At 45.9% G+C, this 18,988-nt stretch overlaps 2 protein-coding genes across 3 annotated transcripts; both read left to right on the top strand.

The window, feature by feature from the left end:
* Nucleotides 1-412: 412 nt before the first annotated feature.
* On the top strand, nucleotides 413-8,973 carry DUS3L (dihydrouridine synthase 3 like). Its single transcript, XM_042479926.1, has 13 exons — nucleotides 413-568; nucleotides 1,760-2,060; nucleotides 2,749-3,339; nucleotides 3,768-3,809; nucleotides 4,046-4,198; nucleotides 4,995-5,111; nucleotides 5,374-5,439; nucleotides 5,790-5,900; nucleotides 6,278-6,374; nucleotides 6,948-7,023; nucleotides 7,537-7,725; nucleotides 8,024-8,152; nucleotides 8,805-8,973. The coding sequence occupies exons 1-13, from the start codon at nucleotides 534-536 to the stop codon at nucleotides 8,875-8,877; spliced, it is 1,980 nt and encodes a 659-aa protein (XP_042335860.1). The 5' UTR covers nucleotides 413-533; the 3' UTR covers nucleotides 8,878-8,973.
* Nucleotides 8,974-11,645: 2,672 nt separating this feature from the next.
* Nucleotides 11,646-18,838, top strand: ABHD17A (abhydrolase domain containing 17A, depalmitoylase). Of its 2 annotated transcripts, none has more exons than XM_042479976.1 (5): nucleotides 11,646-12,007; nucleotides 14,192-14,763; nucleotides 15,189-15,383; nucleotides 16,697-16,876; nucleotides 17,565-18,838. In XM_042479976.1, the coding sequence occupies exons 2-5, from the start codon at nucleotides 14,450-14,452 to the stop codon at nucleotides 17,788-17,790; spliced, it is 915 nt and encodes a 304-aa protein (XP_042335910.1). In that variant the 5' UTR covers nucleotides 11,646-12,007; nucleotides 14,192-14,449; the 3' UTR covers nucleotides 17,791-18,838. The 2 variants fall into 2 exon arrangements, with proteins under 2 accessions (XP_042335910.1, XP_042335911.1); XM_042479977.1 differs by having other exon boundaries at nucleotides 11,646-11,982.
* The last annotated feature ends 150 nt before the right edge of the window (nucleotides 18,839-18,988 follow it).

Genomic DNA, 18,988 nt, shown 5'->3' on the forward strand with positions numbered 1-18,988 from the left:
AGGTCACCCAGTGGGTTTATCTATGTATATATATATGTGTGTGTGTGTGTGTGTGTGTATAGAGAGAGAGAGTGTGTAGCTACAGGTGTATTTACATACAATTATATGTGTGTGTGTGTATATATATATATATATAAAATTGGTGTGTTTTATTTAACATGGCTTGCTTTACAATTTCGCCCCTCAGAAATTTCCCCTCAGAAAAGTGATTAGAGGCACCTTCCCGCCCATTGTAAGGCCCCGCCCATTTCCAAAGCTCCGCCCGTCGTAGCCACGCCCCTCCCCTCCTTAGCCTTCTCCGTAGAGGTGAGGGGCTAGAAAGGCCCACGGGCGCTCTAGCCCTCCAACTCTATGGTCACCCCTTTAGAGAACAAGAGGCCAGTGCAATAGAGAAGCGGCAAGAGCGTTTCCGGTGTGGGCAGGAAGTGCTTGTGCTGGGGACGCTCTAGCCGCCGCCGCTGTCTATGTTCTCATGCCCTTTCCAGCCTCGTGGGAAGTGAACAGAGTCTCAGCCTCAGAAAGCCCTCCCTGCCATGGAGGCCAGTGGGGTGGCCCCCATCAGAGCCCAGTGAGTATCGAGGAGCCCCCCCCACTTGCTTCTCCCAAAAGAACCACAAGCTTTCCATCCTCTCCCATTTATTATTATTAACATTGTTGCTATTATTGTTGTTGTTGCAAAGCATCACTGAATGCCAAACTTAGGATCGTCTATGCATTTCCCATTGATGCATGATTTTGTGCGCAAAGAGAGAGTGTTCCTTTATTTTGGACTACAGTTCCCAGAATCCCCTAGCTAAGCCAAACCGTTGCCTAGTAAGAGCCCTAGAGCTGTGCTTCAAAGTCAGAGTCACCCAGTCTATCCTAATTCCCATTTCTGTGTATGGTTCTTCTGCATTTAATACAGAGGGAAAGTTCATTCTCAGACTGTAATTCCCAGAATCCCCCAGCCAGCGCATTGTCTTCTAGGAAGACCCTCAGAGCTATATTTCCCTATATGTTCACTGATAGGAAACATTGTCTACCAAAGTCAGAGTCATCCAGGCGATCGTATTTCCCATTTTTACGGATGGCTGTGAAAGATGGAAGACGGAGAAGGAAAGGAATCCATTCATTTCAAATCTGGGGCTGAGGAAGAATTCTGCGGATATCCTGGACTGCCAAAAAAGACAAATAAAGGGATCCTGGAGCAAATCAAGCTTGACCTCTGCATACTTTGGACACATCATGAGAAGACGGGGCTCCCTAGAAGACACTCATAGTAGGCTTCATCGGTGGCTGGTCCCCATTAATCCATATCCTGCAACTGCCCCAAATTGTCCAGCGACAGTCCAGGTTTTCTAAGCCAAGAATTGTAGACTGGGAGTTTGCTGCCATTGCCTTCCTTTGAAGCTCAAGGGCATCCAGTGGGTTTCCATGGCTGAGTGGTGATTCGAACCTTGCTCTCCCATAGTCCTAGTCCAACAGTCAAACCACGCAGTGATTCCCAAACTCTGATCCTCCAGGTGTTTTGGACTTCAGCTCCCAGAAGCCTCAGCCGTTTTGGCCAATGGTCTGGGATTCTGGGAGCCGAAGCCCAAAATGCCTCAAGGCAGAGTTTGGGAATCGCTGTGACCACACTGGCTCTTTAAAAGAAAGATGAACGCAGCATGGAAAGTGTAGTGATGTGTAGGCTTCTTAAACCCTTTACCCATCTCCATGGTAGCATTTCCCCCCAAAATAATGTTGAACAACTACTGTAATTTTTTTCTTTCTCCTCTAGATACCTTTCTACGAAAGAAGAGTTTCATGCCTACCTTGACCGGGAAGGAAAACAGCAGAGCGGCGAAGATGGTGAGAAGGATGAGCCAGAGAAGAAAGCTGGTGGTGACCAAAGCGAACCTCCTCCTGCCAAGCTTCAGAAGCTGGAGGAAGATGGAGACCAAGAAGAAAATCTGTCGGAAGCAGGAAATGAAAATAAAAACAAGGAAGAACGGAAGAGGGCCCGGGGCCAGAACAAGAGCCGCCCGTGTATGAAGCCTGCTAACTATGAGAAGAACCGGCTGTGCCCCTCAGTTGTCCAGGTACAGCAGAAGGTGGTGAAAAGTGTGACTTTTGGGTCACGCGTGGCCCTCAGAGATAATTTTTGTGGCCCCTCTGAAAATGTAGGGATCCAGTCTTGGTGTTCTGTGTTCCTTATGCAATAAGACATGATACAGTAGGAATCTGTTTCCTTTTCTAGTTTTTGGTGGTTCATGGGGGGCAGCTCTCCAATTTTCCATGGCAGTTGTCCCCTCTGCTCCTCTACAGCAGGATGTGGGTGCCAGGGGTCAGTGAACCCCACAAACCTCTTATGGGCCTCAACACTTGGCCATCCCACTTACACAGTCTCAAATGCCTCTGTTTTCCTCTCCAGTCCCTCTCAAAATGGTGGCATCCCTTCCTGTTGCCATTTTGAGAGGGGCTGCAGAGGAAAATGGAGGTGTAGGATGCTTGTACCAGGGTTCTGGGGTACTTGTGGGAGTGAATACTTTTGGATGTTTTCATGTTTGAGGTACTTTCTACACAGTTGGGAGGCAAAATTGTTATAGGATGAGAGTGTTTGATGAAAAACTACTTTCCAAATCATGCCAAAACAATTGTTTTTAATGGGATGATTTGGGAAGTCTTGGGAGGACTGGTGGGGGACTTCTGAGGCCTGAAAAGTAAGGTCCAGAGAACCACAAAGTCTCCACCCCTGGCCAACAACAACACTTTTCTCTCCCCTTGAAGGAACGCACAGACAAATGTTTCTTTGGCTCACGGTGCCGCTTCCTCCACGATGTCAAAGAATACATGGCCACAAAGGCCCCAGACCTCGGAGACAGCTGCGTGCTCTTCAAAACCTTTGGCAAGTGCATCTATGGGGTCACTTGCCGGTTTGCCAGCTGCCATTTTGGGGAGGATCTCAAGAACATCATTGACACAAACCTCCAAAAACAGTGGGAGGGGAAGGCAGTGGTGAAGAACGGCCTGAGCAAAGAGCTTCAACAACAACTGCGGAAGAAGAAATTCCCCTTTGACAAGTCTCAGGAATATCTTCGCCGCCTTGGCAAGACCAGCCGCGCAGCTGGATCCGGGAGCAAAGCTTCTGTGAGAGAGACAGGGACGCCAAACTGTACTTCATCCAAAGAAAGTGTGGATCTCAACCCTGCGGACGTGGAAGTGCCGGACGTCACCCTTTCATCGCAGAACGAAAAGGCCTCGTTGTTAACTACGGAAGATTCAGATAATCTGGCAGTGCCGGAGCAACCAATTCTCAAAACATCCGGCACTGTGACAGATGAAGATGTTGTGAAGCTGAGACCATGTGAGAAGCGAAAGGTACCCAGTGCAAATTGGGTGGGCAATTGCTCAGGGAGAGAAGGCCGTTTATCCTCCCTGTATCTTCCTTTTAACTGCTTTAAAATTAACTTCCTTAAAGTTATTATTGTTTTCAGTTGTGTGTTTTAATTTGTTTTTAACATTGTTGACTGTATGGTTACATTTTACATGTTAGTCTTTTGTTTGTTTGTAGCTATATGGTATTTGTTTCAGTTTGTTAGATGATTTTGGGATAAAAAGCATGATATTGACATGGATGATGATGTCAGACATTGAGTAACTGCAGAGCTTTGAAAAGGTATTTTGGACTACAACTTCCAAAAAATCCCTGCCCGCATAGCAGGGATAGTTCATAATACCACACAAAGCTTCTAATACCACTTTTATCCCTCAGTTTTCTCTCTTCTGTTTCCACTTCTGTCTTCCAGCTGGATCTCAATAGCAAGCTTTATTTGGCTCCTTTAACAACGGTAAGTATATGGAAGAGAGGCAGCGGGGTAGTGGTTTGAGTGTTGGACTAGGACTCTGGAAACCCACTGGGTGACCTTAGGCAAGTTCTCAGTCTCAGAGAGAGGCAAAGGCAAACCCCCTATGAACAAAGCTTGCCAAGAAAAGCTTTGTGATAAGGAGCTGTGAACTATTGGATAAGTCTGACTTGACCATGCTGTCCTTCCCCCCCCCCCCCCTTCCTTTCTGTGGCATTCAGTGCGGCAACCTCCCTTTTCGGAGAATCTGTAAGCGCTACGGAGCAGATGTCACCTGTGGAGAGATGGCTGTATGTACGAATTTGCTCCAGGGACAGTCATCTGAGTGGGCTTTACTGAAACGGCACCACACTGAAGATCTTTTTGGTGTCCAGGTAAAGCATGGGTGGGCGACCTCAGTGGGTCTGGGGGCCAGTTTTCTCTCCTTGGGACCCTCTCTGGACCGCACAGTGTCAAAAAGCTCTATTTCCCCTTCTAAACTAATACCTAGAAAAGCTAATATAATCTCAACTAAATATATGTCTCAAGAGCATCAAAGATGCTCTGGAGGCATGACACTATACAGTGGTACCCCGGGATACGAAAGCACCGCCTTACGAAATTTCCGGGTTACGAAAAAAATCCATAGGAAAAAACTGTTCCGGGTTACGAAGGTTATTTTGGGTTACGAAAAATTTTTTGGTGCTTTTCGGCGCTTTTTCGCACGGAATCGCGGCTTTTCCCCATTAGCGCCTATGGCTTTTTCGGGTTGCGAAATCTTTCGGGTTACGAACGCGGCGGCGGAACGAATTAATTTCGTAACCCGAGGTACCACTGTATAATATATAAATCTATATAAATTTAATTTAATATAAATTTCAAAAAGCAAACATTTGGTTTTACCATTTTATATAAGGGACACCATTTTACTGGGCCATTGTATTTAATTAGACTTGAACATCCATTGATTCTAGTTTCCATGGTGGGTCCCGGAACCAAAGGGCCCACTGTACTCCTTCCTTTCCCTATGTATTTATGTATGTATGTATGTATGTATATGTATGTTTGTATGTATTAGATTGTATGCCTTTGGCAGAGGACTGTTTTTTGCTGTTGTTTCACTTGTAAAATGCCATGTACGTTGATGGCACTAAATAAAATGATGATGATGATGATGATATCTGTCTACAGTTGGAAGGAGCATTTCCAGACACCATGACCAAGTGTGCAGAGCTTCTCAACCGGACCATCGAGGTGGATTTCGTAGACATTAATGTTGGTTGCCCCATTGACCTCATATATAACAAGGTAGTCAGTTCCTTGCATCCATAAAGCTGCCTGGTCTGTAAAAAGTTTCTATTTATTTAGTGCCACCCATCTGTAAAGAATGAAAGGAAAGCAAGTACCTCAAGGTGCATCAGGTCTACAAAGGATAAGGAGATCATGGAACTGTTTTCCCATCCTGAGGGATAAATTTGATTGCTAAGGACTTTTTTGGTGGGATAGAAAAGATAATGCCAGAGGACCGTATGCTACCCTTTCACTACCATTCTCTTCTTTTTCTTCCTAGGGTGGCGGCTGTGCTTTAATGACCCGCACAAACAAGTTCGAACAGATAGTCCAAGGCATGAATTATGTACGTTTTGAGGGGCAGGGATTTCTCCAAGTGTGGTCCCACCCTTTTCTTCCCATCCTGTCTATCGCTGCTCTGACCCCATGTCTCTCAGCACATGGGGTGCACATGCCAAAAAGGGAATGCATTAGTAATCACAGGCAGGGTTTTTATGGCACTAAGATTTTGCACTCCCACAATTCCCATGTGGGAAAAAGTGGAACCTGGCCGAGCTTACCCAGTAGGTATCTGTGGCTGAGCAATGGTTTGAACCCTGATCTCCCAGAGTCCCAGTCCATCACTCAAACTACTACACTATGTTTGTTCTCTGAGTCTTATCCTCTCCTTATAGTCTTCTCCTCTTTCCGTGCCAGGTATTGGATGCGCCGTTGACCGTCAAGATCAGAACTGGTGTGCAAGAGAAGACCAACTTGGCTCATAAGATCATCCCCAACCTCCGGGAATGGGGGGCAGCTTTGGTCACGGTAAACCACCTTGTTTTGTCCATATTTGTAGGAGGAAGAGTCAATTCCAGTTTCTCAAGCCTTCATGTTCAGATTCCTTATGGAATTATTCCTGATTCTCTGTATACCAGAGAGATAGTGCCTTTTCCTAGCTGGATAAGAGAGCTGTTTTCCTAGCTACATTTTACATCCTCCAATGCAGTGACTGCAAGGAGACTTTTACTCATTCCAACTTTTATCAGCACACAGCCCTGCAAGGTAGGTTAGGTTGCAAGAGATAGGAACCATCCAATGAGTTTCCTTCGCTTTGTCTTTGTCTCCATTGTCCTAACTCTCTTTTCCCTGCCCTAGCCCAACCAACCACAAAATGTCTTCTTTTCCTTCTGTTTCACTGTTAGCTTCACGGCCGGTCAAGAGAGCAGAGGTACACAAAGGTGGCAGACTGGGAATACATCTCGGAGTGTGCCAAAATCGCCAGTCCAATGCCTCTTTTCGGTAGGTTGTTTGCAGGGTTTGCTTTTCTTCATTTCTGTTCAGCCAGTTCCAGCCCATCTGCTTTTGCTTCTCACTTGGATAAACTGACTTATGAAATAACGGCACCTAAAGAACTAATTAATACAGACAAATTTGTGAGTAAATAGCATACCATTGTTACATTTGCACGTGCAGAATCCAGAATCATCCAAATGTAAATCTCCAGCTCTCTTAAAATACTGGAAAAATCCTTTCTAACCAGGACAAACCTTGCTAATTTTTGAATGTGTTTGTGGAAGATTTAGGAGAGTTGGTTCAAACAAGAACATTTAGTTTCCCTTTGTGAAGCTCTTCACCTCTACTGATCTGTTCTTGTACTTTCTTCTTTCTCAGATCAATTTACCTTTAAAAGGTTTAACTTTTGATGCAGGATAGAGATGAAAATTTTAGACACAACCTGTCCAGAGTTTACAGGACTAGCAGAAATCACACCTTCCTTTGTGGTATCTGAAGTATTATTTTGATAACTCAAGTGGTAACATTTCCCTTCTGAACCCCACCCATCCTTTACTTCTTCGCTTCTTTCTGGCCCAGGGAATGGGGATATCTTCTCTTTTGACGATGCCGATCGAGCCATGAAAACTGGCGTTTCGGGGATTATGATCGCCAGGCAAGTGCCTCTTCTTTCTTTCAGCCTCTTGTTAGAAATTTACCTGCTTATGGAAAGATAGTCTTCCTGAGAAAGCAGTTTCAGAGGACTAGATGAAAGCTTTCTCCATGTAGTTTAACATTCCAGTTTTGGAAAGGAACAGATTAATGGGAGGGTTGCAGGAATCATACAATTCCCTTCCTCCCAAAGTCCCACTGATTTGTTATTGGGCACAAATCAAAGTGTATTTAGGGTAGTTGTTGTTGTGTGCAACAAGTCATTTCTGACTTAAGGGGATCATAAGGTGAACCTGTCATGGGCTTTTCTTTCTCAGGGTTTGTTCCAGAGGAGGTTTGCCATTGCCTTTCCCTGAGGCTGAGAGAGTGTGACTTACCCAAGGTCACCCAGTGGGTTTCATGGCCAAGCTGGGAATCCAGCCCTAGTCTCCAGGTTCATAGTCGGCACTCAAATACTGTGCTACGATGGCTCATTTAGGGTGTTTAGCTCAGGCTTATTTGTTGTTCTTGTCCTCAGAGGGGCACTGATCAAGCCTTGGATTTTCACTGAAATCAAGGAGCGGCGCCACTGGGACATCTCATCCTCTGAGCGGTTTGAGATCCTTAAGGACTACACCAACTATGGCCTGGAGCACTGGGGGTCGGACACGCAAGGCGTGGAGAAGACCCGGAAGTTCATGCTGGAATGGCTCTCCTTTCTTTGCAGGTAACAGCTCCTGCTAAACCCCTGGATGCTCAACTACCATGATGAACAACGGGGTAGTAAAATTGGTGTCCCTTACGTAAAATGGCAAAATTAAGGTGGTTTTTTTTCTTTTGGAATATTTTTGAGCCAGGGATGGTTAAAAGTTTATCTGTGGATAAAACTATCTAGGTAGTTTTACTTGTGTTTCTTTTTGTTGGGGAGAAGAGGTAGGGTATCTGAATGAAGTGAATGATTTATTCTTATTACTCAAATCATGATGGTATTGTATCATTTTTCTGCCTTCTCTGACATTGGTTAGGTACATTCCAGCCGGTTTACTGGAGCGCCTGCCTCAGAGGATCAATGAGAGACCCCCGTATTACATGGGGCGAGACTACATGGAGACCCTCATGGCAAGCCAAAATGTGGGGGACTGGATTAAGATCAGGTAAAAGTTATTGACTCTAGGAGTTTTTTTTTTTTCCATCTCAAAAGTGTGGATACACTCTTGACTTTCCTGTGGCCCAAAATGGCACTATTTTGGCCAGCACAGAAAAAAACCAAGGAACCGCATGTCTATAGGTGCTCTATAGACCTGTACATAAGTCACCTATTGACTTATGGTGACCTCATAAATTTCATAAGGTTTTCTTAGGCAACAAATCCCAAGAGGTAGTTCTGCTAGTTCTTTCCTCTGAAATACTGCCTACGGCACCCGCAGTTTGTTGGCGGTCTTCCATCAAAGTACTAACCATGCCTGGCCCTACTTAGTTTCTAAGATCAAAGGGAATTTGCTGCCTTTTTAGGGTATTTGGGCCGGATGGTCTGTACATACCTACTTGAAATTGCTGAAATGTCTGGAGTTGAAATTCTTCCTTAACATCCTGAATTTTTCTATGGTCCCCTTGCCTCCAACCCAGTTACACTGAAGTCTCCTTGGATGTTATCTAGCCACTCTTCCCTTCCAACCATCAGCTGACATTTAAAAAGGAAACCCTTTAGCCTTAGTTCCCATATTTCTTTTTAAACTGATTTAAACTGATATGGATCTAACTTTTCCCTGTCTCTCTCTTCCTTTCTCTGTCCTTTTCTCCATGCAGTGAGATGCTCCTCGGTCCTGTCCCTGTCAACTTCACTTTCCTGCCAAAGCACAAGGCAAATTCATACAAATAGGACCATTGCCGCTGTCGTTGGAATTGAGTCTCTACTTGGAAGCATTTTTGGAGATTGTGACTCTTTTGGTTTCTCAACAATAATTTTTAAAAATGATATATTTTTAACTTGTCTGCTGTGTTTCCTCAGTCTTCCCTGACACCCGTTCCCTTGATCCGATCCAAAAATCCTGACCATCATTAACTTGCTTCCAGATTGCAGCCTGTAATTTATTTTTTAACTGATCCCAGTGGTTAAAAATCTCATTATCTGATTGCTTTGGGAGTTAACTTGCTGGTAAGATTCGTCTATAGCTATTTCTGGTTGTGCGCATCCTTAGGTGCTTCTTGAAGGAATCCAGAACTTGGAAAGGTGAATTTTGAGGACTACATTTCCCAGAATCCCTCAGCCGGGAAGGCTAGGCTTCTTAAAGAGGCAATTCATCCTTCCCTTTTTTGGCCAGGGAGGTGGGAAAATGCTCCAGGGAGTCTGAGAGACCCAAGATACAGACGTTCAGACAGCTAAAGATTGCTGCTAAGTTTCACTCCTTTAGCAAAAAAAGAAGTTCACTAGATACAACCCTCCCCAGAAGGTCTGCGGACATAAAAATTGGATTTTCCAGGTGTTCAGGATGACCAAAGGTAAGCCCCTCTCCACTTGAGAATATGGAGCCGGGGAAACAGATTATGTTCCTGTAGTTGGACTTCAGAGTATTTAAGTGCAAAAGTGACCCTTAACAGGCGTTCTGGCACTATAACTAAAAAAGAAGAAATTTAAAAAGAGAGAGAAGAAAAGATGGTAACTTCATTCTGCTCCATCTTGGAATTAAAAAGAAACTCGTGAGGTTGGAAATAAAATCAGTTGCTGCCTGGGAATTGATCTGGGACATCATTAACTTTGGATGTTTGAAAAACTTCAAAATTTCATCACCAAATGTCAAACACCTCCTGACCCATTTGCCCTGTTTGGAAGAGCCTCAAAAAAGGTTGAATACATGGACTTTTGTTGAGTAACCATAGCCCTGGGCCTGGATGGATGAATGGGTCTTTTAAAGTCAGATAGGCCCATGCTTGTGTGTGGTTGTTTTATATTACCACGTTCTTTCTGCCCCAACTAGAAATGATGCACTGGGTTCATTTTTGTTACCAGAAGCGCACAGGAATAGACTCCTCAGCCCATCCTTAAGGGAACAGCGGTCCTCAATATAGTAAATCTCCAGGAGAGGCCTTTCTCTCAGTCACTATTAATTTGTTATTAGCTGAATAGTTCTATTGTAAGGCACCCCGAGTCTCACTTTAGGGAGAAAAGAAGGATATAAATAAATGCAACAACAGACTAGCTGTAGTGTTCCCCTAGTAACATCAGTGAAAGAGAAAAGTAAAAATTAATCTAATCAGACCCAAGGGGTTTGTGGCCTATCCCAACATTTGTCTTTGGCACCATTTGCACTGCAGAATCAATGCAGTTTGATACTGCCATGACTCAATGCCTTGGGATTCTGGGATTTGGAGTTTCTGCATGGCAGAAATGGGATTGGACCGGAGGCCCTTGTAGCCTCTTCTAACTGATTCTATGGAGGGCTGGGAAGGATGCCAAAGAGTATAATTGGGGAATCCCAGGGTTGGAAGAGATCTCCAAAGTGTATGCATTCCAAACCCCCTTCCATGAAGGAATACACAATCGAAGCACCCCTGACCGATGGACATCCAGTCTGTTTAAAGACCTCCAAATAACAGAATCATAGAATGATTGGAAAAGTTGGATACATTTATGCTCAAAATGGGGAACATTTTTAAAATTCCTCCTGGGCAAAAGGCTGAAATGTAGGATGTGTCTTGGAAAAGGAGAGCTTTTGGTCACCTTGCATTGGAAGAGACCCCAAGGGGCATCCAATCCAACCCCATTCTGCCATGCAGGGATACACCATCAAAGCACCCCCAGTAAATGACTCCAATGTACTCCAAGCCTGCTGCTTCATGTCAGGAAGTTCCTCCTAACATTGAGCTGGGATCTTATTCCTGTAGTTTGCATCCATTGTCTCTGGAACAGCAGAAAACAAGCTTGCTCCATCCTCAATAAGACAATCCTTGAAATAGTTAAACAGGGCTATCACCTCTTAACTTTCTCTTCTCCAGGCTAAACATTTCTAGCTCCCTAAGCTTCTCTTTGTTCACTCTTTATGGTTTCCAGATGTAGAAGTTTTTCCTAATGTTTAGGTGGAATCTCTTTTCCTGCAGCTTGCAGCCATTGCTCTGGGTCCTATTCCCTGGAACAGCAGAAAACAAGCTTGCTCAATGTGACACCCCTTCAAATACTTAAACAGGGCTATCCTATCACCTCTTAACCTTCTCTTCTAACAGCTGTTACTGTCAGAAACTTCATCCTAATGTTGAAATGGAATCTCTTTTCCTGTGGGTTTGCATCCATTGTGTCCTATTCTCTGGAGCAGCAGAAAACAAGCTTGCTCCATCCTCAATTTGACACCCCTCCAAGTACTTTTAACAGGGCTAGCCTCCTTAACTCAGGGGTCCCCCATCCTGTATCTATGCATTTCATATTTTTGCCCTTACATTTCTCTGTGTTGGCATTCATTTTGTTAGCTTTGGCTCTCTGGGCTGAAGAGCCAAGCTCTGGGAGTGCCTCGTTCACTGATAAGCTCTTTAGAGATGTCCTTGCTCTTGCTCTCCCTTGCGCTTTTGCAATGGCTCCTACTTTTCCCACGGGTCTGGTTGTGTGATTGTGTGGTTGTGTGTGTTTGCCTGTCTCTCTCCTTGGCTCCTCCTTGCCTTCGTCATTTCCAGTGCGGGTGTCTCTGCTGCTGTCACATCCGCCTCCTCGAGAGAAAGAGGAGGAAGGACAGCTGATGCTTTTGCTGCTGCTGCCTTTGGAGCCTCCAGCGCCTGGCGCGTAATGCTTTGCGCAAAGAGAAGCAGCCTTGGCACCGGCGTTGGCAGCCTGGCAAAAGCCGGGGGTCGGAGGATCGGGCCCGGAGAGGGCTTGGGGGGCTGAAGGGGGACCCCAGGCCCTGATCCCTCGGTTGACACCTTTCGGAAGAGAAGACCAGAGGAGAGAAACCCAAGAGAGAGGCTTCTCTATCTTCCTCTCCATCTTCCTTTTCTGTCCAAGGTGATCTTCTTCTCTGCCCAAAGTGGTAGGTGTGTGTGGGGACCACCACCACCCAAATGGGGGGTAAATGAGGGGCATTGGCTTGACTGAGGAGCCTTCCTCCCCCTTTAAGGGTTAACCCACCCAACCCCCTTCCTTGCGTTTAAAGGTTTGGTTTGAAGAAGAACTGATCTTTTGCATCTCTGGGCTAAAGTCTTTGTGTGCTTTGATCCCTCTAAGAAAGGGAAGAGGAGCTGATCTTCAGCATCTCTGGGCCAAGATGCCCAGCTCAAGAGTGGCCCCTGCCCAGGTAAAGCAGAGGTCTCCGAGGCCTACCTAGACCAGGGGTCTGTGTGTCTGGGTGTGTTTTGAACCTGAGATGCCTGGTCTCAGCCCCCTTTGACCACCTTGCTTTGTCTTGTCTGCTCTGACCTCCAGCCAGGCGTAGGTCTAGGGACAGGGATCCCCAAACTCTGCTCTTCCAGGGGGATTTGGATTTCAGCTCCCACAATCCCTGACCACTGGCAGCTCCCATCATCCTTGGCCAGTGGCAGGATTGGTGCTAACTCCAGTTGGGTCAGAGCTATGGCCCACCGAGCCCTATACAGTCGGCCCGCCATATCCATGCATCCACAGATTCAGGCATCCATGGCTGGGAAAACAATAGATAGATTGACAAATAGATATAAAATTCCAAAAACCAAACCTTGATTTTATCATAGTCTGGTATCCACGAGGGTCCTGAAACCAAACCCATGCAGATACCAAAGATCCATACTAGTAATAATAATAATAATAATGTTAGTGCATTGTATTTCATCCAACTTGAGTATCCACGGATTTTGGGATCCGTGAAGGGTCCTGGAACCAAATCCCAGTGGCCCACTGTAATAATAATAATGAGGATGATGATAATGCCTCATTGTATTTAATGGGACTTGAGCACCTGTGGATTCATATGGGGCTCTGGAAACAAGTGGATACCAAGGACCCACTGAAATAATAATAATAATAATAATAATAATAATAATAATAATAATAAACATCTACAGATTTTGGTATCCACAAGAGGTCCTGGAACTGAACGCCAGCGGATACCAAGGGCCCACTGTAATAATGATAATGATAATAATAATAATGATAACAATAACAGCCTGGTGTGCATTTTCTGTTTGTTTATTCTTCTGTCTCTGTGTTTGTGTGTTTTACACACCATAGCTTCTCAGATCATAAGAATTTTAGGCCAAAATAATACAGTCCGAGACCACTTTAACTGCCCTGGCTCAATGCTAGGGGATCCTGGGAGTAGTAGTTTATTGTGGCCCTGGAGCTCTTTGACAGAGGCGGCTAAATGTCTCACAAAACTACAGTTCCCAGAATTCCCTAGCATTGAGCCAGGGCAGTTAAAGCGGTCTCAAACTGGATTACTTCTTCTCCTGTAAATTGAGTCTCTTGGTTTGGATTTGAGTCTCTCTTCGCTTCTCCAAGCCAAAGAGAAGGCCTTCCATCATGTTCCCCCGAAGTTGACATCTCCCATTTTGGCTGAACACCAAGCGATGGAGCCGACCTCAGCCGCCCAGCATCCTGTGACATCCTTAAGGCTTGCAAATTATATATTTATAAATTTATTTCAAGGATTTATATCCCACCTTTCTCCCACCATTAATCCCAGCAGGTGCGTTCCTGAACTCCAGATGGCCTCAGCAATAGAGTAAATCCAATTGAGTTAATCCCAACTGGGAGCCAGCGTGGCGTTGCGGTTTGACTCAGCCATGGAAGTTTACTTAGGCAAGTCACACTCTCTCAGCCTCAGAGGAAGGTACAGGCAAACACTCCTCTGAGCAAATATTGGGACTGAAACAAAGGCCTCTCTTGAAGATTTCAGGGTCTGCACATAGTTGCTGCTGTTGTTTGCCTTCAAGTCACCTTCAATTTATGGCAATCCTTACGGCGTAATCCTAATGCAAACCTATCATGGGGTTTTCTTGGCAAGATATGTTCAGAGGAGGTTTGCCATGGCCTTCCTCTGAGGCTGAGAGAGTGTGCCTTGCCCAAGGTCCCGCAGTGAGTTTCTATACCCAAAGTTGGAATCAAACCCTGGTCTTCAGAGTCTAAGCATGGTGAAAGTTGAATCCAGACCCCTTCAGAGTTGCAAAATGTGACCACTGAAATTGTGTTGTTGTTTTTTTGTCAAATTTACTTTTTTCCTCTCCTTTCTTTTGGTTCTTAGGACAAGAAAAAAGGGCCCATGTCCGGAGGAGGAAGAGACACGTTGGGATTCTTGAACCCGGCGCCGGAATGCGGGGGAGCTCGCACGCGCATGTTCCAGATGAAGATGTCATAAAGCTGTTGTGCATCCCCTTCCATCCTATTGTGTTGCTTTAACTGCTGGGCTCCCCTGCTTTTTGGGGGGACTCTTTTAAGCCTCACCCTTTATTTGAAAACCCGCCCCCCCCAAAGCCCCCCCCATTTCAATTGCCCTGCTGCCATGAACGGCCTCTCCGTGAGCGAACTCTGTTGCCTCTTCTGTTGCCCGCCATGCCCTGGACGCATAGCCGCCAAGCTGGCCTTCTTGCCCCCGGAGCCAACGTATACCATCGTCCCCGAGCCGGATCCTGCAGGGAGCTCTGGCAGTACCTCCCCCCGGAGTGGAGCCATGGCCCGCTGGAAGCTCCACTTGACCGACCGGGCCGACTTCCAGTATAGCCAGCGGGAGCTGGACACCATGGAGGTCTTCCTGACCAAGAGTAGCCGAGGGAACCGTGTGGGATGCATGTATGTCCGCTGTGTACCTGGCGCCAGGTGAGTTGGGTCCCAAAGGGAGGCCGCTTGGACATTTCCGGACCGGGTTGGCCTGGGTTCGAGCCATCTTTCCTGTTCTGGTGTGGAGTTAGACTGGGGAGCCCTTGCCACTCTATGATTCTCTAACATGGTGCTCATTGTGCATTGAACGCTACAATTCCTATCATCCCAGCCTCTGCATACCACAATTCCTATTGTCCCTTAGACATTGTGCACTACAATTCCCACCATCCCCACAATCCACAATCCCTTTATCACCAGCTTCTGCATACCACAATCTCATCCTCCCCAGCCACTGCATACTGCAATCCCCACTGTCCTTAGTCATTTACAATTCCCATCCTGTCCACAATCCACAATGCCATCTTCCCCAGCCATTGCATACCGCAATCCCATAACGCTGCTTCTCTTGCAATCCCCTCCAGGTTCACAGTGCTGTTCTCACACGGAAATGCTGTGGATTTGGGCCAGATGTGCAGCTTCTACATCAGCCTCGGGACCCGGATCAACTGTAACATCTTCTCATATGACTACTCGGGGTATGGGGTCAGCACGGGAAAGCCCTCTGAGAAGAACCTCTACGCCGATGTTGATGCCGCCTGGCAGGCCCTACGCACGCGGTGAGGATGGGGCCGGGGGGATGCCATGCAATAAATCACTCCAGGCGCGGGTCAAACGGGTCCAAACTTTACAGGAGCTCTTTGTCCCCCTGCACTTATGTTTTGGTTTGGGAGGAGAAGGAAATTCCAATTTGGTTTTAGGAAGAAGCTCAAGATGGTAAAAGCTATGTAACTGATTGCCTTGGAAGCTGCTCCTGGCATAGATCCGAACTTTAAGGGAGCCATTTGTTGCCCTGTATTTGGTTTGGGAGGAGAAGGAAATTCTGATTTGAGTTTAGCAAGATGTTCTGGACAGGAAAAACTGTTTAATGAATCCTTCAGGCTGTCCTTCGTTGGACAGCAATCATAAACAGAGGTGAAGATGGAGTGCTTTGGCGCTGTTGACCCTTGTAGGTCACCATCCCTCTCTATGGAGTTTATCACACTGGGGCTAGAGAGATTGAAATGCATTGAAAGCATCCCACCAATAAAGTAAAAATGGGGAGTAACTGCATGGATGATTATCACACGCAATTGCGCAAATAAAGTGTTATCGGAAATGCATGGTTGCTGAAATCCCAAAAGCAAAAAGATGTGTGTTAATGCTTCTTTGTGACCACTTTAACTATGGGTTCTGTGTAACGTGTGAAATCATTTTGCGTTATTACACGATTTTTCTGGGATATTCCTGGGATAAACTCCCGATCTCCTTTGTGTGATAAACTCCTATGATTCTGTGGTCCAGCGATTTTTAGAAAGGGATGGACTCCCCTGTGCTGGAGAGGCTGGAGGCACCCATTTTGGTTGGGCATATTAGCTATGGATTCCTAGGGTTGGATTGGGGTACCTTCCACCTATACGATTTTATGGAAGGGTTTACACTCATCCCTCCATATTTGCAGCTTTGATATTTGTGGATTTGATTATTCATGGGTTTGATTAATATGTTCTCTCTAGGAATATCTTGGTCCTCCGGTGCAACTCTGTGGTCAACTTTAACTAAAAGTTGCGCTGAAAAACCTAGAGATTCCTAGAGAGAATACTCCACTAGGCATTTGTAGCTCCTCCAATGCAGTTTCAATGGCCAGTGTCTGTCAGGCGTTGACCACAGAGTTGCACTGGAAGACCTAGAGATTCCTAGAGAGGTGTCCTCTCAGGTAAAAACGTGTTTTTATTTGCGGTTTTTCCTTATTTATGGGGGTCTTGTGCCCCTAACCCTAGCGAATATAGGAGGACAAGTGTATTTGCACCGTAGGCCATCAGCTCCAACTAAAGGTGTCCAATTTGTCATGGTGGTTTTTGTTTATTTTCATTTTTTCTCGGTCTTACCCCAGGTATGGGATCAGCCCAGAGAATATTATCCTGTATGGACAGAGCATCGGGACGGTGCCCACGGTGGATCTGGCCTCCCGTTACGAATGCGCAGCCGTCATCTTGCACTCACCTCTCACTTCGGGCATGCGGGTCGCCTTTCCGGAAACCAAGAAGACCTATTGCTTTGACGCATTCCCAAAGTGAGTAATAAAAGAAAAATGGCAGAAGAAACATTTAAAATTCATGCAAAGACTCTCCAATGCAGGGTCTTTATTTCACATAGATTGCAAATGTTTTTAATTACAGGCTTCAGGTTGCATCCGCACTGCAGAAATTATCCAATTCAAAATTAAAATTCTGTTAAAATTTTTTATTGGGAAATGTCTACCTTATTGTAATTACGGTTGGCCCTCCACATTTGCGGCTTTGACGTTTGCGGGATTTGATGAGTCACATATTTGATTAATATGTTTTCTCTAGGAATCTCTAGCATGACTCTATGGTCAATGCAAATTTTCAACACTTTATTAATAATAATAATAACAACAACAACGTCCACCAGAAGTTGCACTGGAGGACCTAAAGATTCCTAGAGAGAACACTTCTCTAAGCATTTGGAGGTCTCCCAGTGCAACTTAATGGTGAACTCTTGCCAGGTTTTGGGCATAGAGTTGCGCTGGAGGACCTAGAGATTACTAGTGAGAGCTATTTTTTCAGCATTTTTTTTTAAATTTGCGTTTTTTCCACTTTTCTAGGGGTGTTTTGCCCCTAACCCCAGTGAATGTGGAGATGCCACTGTAGCTCCTGCATGCTGCTAAACATCTATTGGCTGTGCAAACTTGCATTCACTTCCAGTCCTCCATGTCTGTCCCTTCTTGTCTCCCGTAGCATCGACAAAGTGTCCCGGATCACCTCCCCAGTGCTTTTCATCCATGGGACGGAGGACGAGGTGATTGACTTCTCCCATGGCCTGGCCCTTTTCGAGCGCTGCCCCAAAGCGGTTGAGCCCCTCTGGGTGGAAGGGGCTGGTCACAACGACATCGAACTCTATAGCCAGTACCTGGAGCGGCTGCGGAAGTTCATCTCGCAAGACCTGGCGGCGCAACACAACTGAAAGGTATCCCTGTCTTTTTCCGCCATAGCGGGATCGAGAAGAAGAAAAAAATGAATGTTGCCGAAACGGCCAACTCTATGGTCTCCGCGCAATGGGGGAGTTGCGCCACGTTGCTGGACAATGGCACCATTGCACAGTCCTGCTTCTGGACGGCCCCATCATTGCTGCTGCCATCTTGACTGACATCATCGCCTTTCCACGAAAACTTGAGCGTTGCAGATTATTATTTTTTTAACGTTCACCATCAGTCGGGACTGCGCCGTCTCTTTTCCTCATTCTTTTGGACTCCATCTTGTCGTCCCATTGACGGACCCCATTTTCCGCTCACCTCTCGCTGTCTCCTGTTGAAAGCAATAAGCCATGGGCAAAATGGGAGAAGGCGGATGAGTGCAAACACTAACGCCATTTGGCAGGGAAAATGAGACCGCCTTGCATGAGACGCCAAAGTGCGCCATCTCCGCTGCCCGAAACCACAGCGCCCTCCGGTGGCAGGAGGACTTGGGCAATATCCCTGCTGGGGAATAAACTTGGAGAAACTCATGAACAGATTTAAGATTGTGGAATGTAAGCAAAGGTCACTATTGAAGGGGGAAGGTATTTTTTTGAGGGGGTCTGGTTTACTCCGTCCGCAACCTCTTAAGATTCTCCAGTTATTTTTTAGAGAACATCCCTTGATCTCGCTTTGACAGGCTCCCCATCAGTTGCAGGAGCAATGAATCCGCTCCATATTTTAGCTGAAATTTAAGGGATTTTTTCCCCAAGAGGTCCGGCCAATTTCGAGGGACTGTTGGGACGATGCTTTTAAAGTTCGGACCGACAACCCGGAGCGTATCCATCATCTTGTAAATGTTGGAGCCGCCTCTGTCTGTGCCTCCCCAATCCTTCCAGCTGTTTGACATACATTTCAGGCTCCATTTTACTTAATCCCAGAGGGCAGACATTTTGGGTGGGTGGGCAGGAATTAGGGAAAGATCTCCTCCTTCCCTTATAATCACCTTTTCTTTTCTCTTTTTTGGAAGATAAGAGGAATAAAAGTTTGAAAGATCTGCATTTCGGGTTTTTCTGAGAGGGTCTCGGAGCAGAAAGAATTGGCGTTGTTGTTATTCGGAAGATTTCTGTGCCAAAACTTGTTTTAATCTCCATCCAATCTGGTGGGCAGTTTCTGTCTGTCTTGGTATCTGCATTGCAACAATAATAC

Source organism: Sceloporus undulatus, chromosome 7 (assembly GCF_019175285.1).
Source record: "Sceloporus undulatus isolate JIND9_A2432 ecotype Alabama chromosome 7, SceUnd_v1.1, whole genome shotgun sequence".
Classification (NCBI taxonomy): Eukaryota; Metazoa; Chordata; class Lepidosauria; order Squamata; family Phrynosomatidae; genus Sceloporus; species Sceloporus undulatus.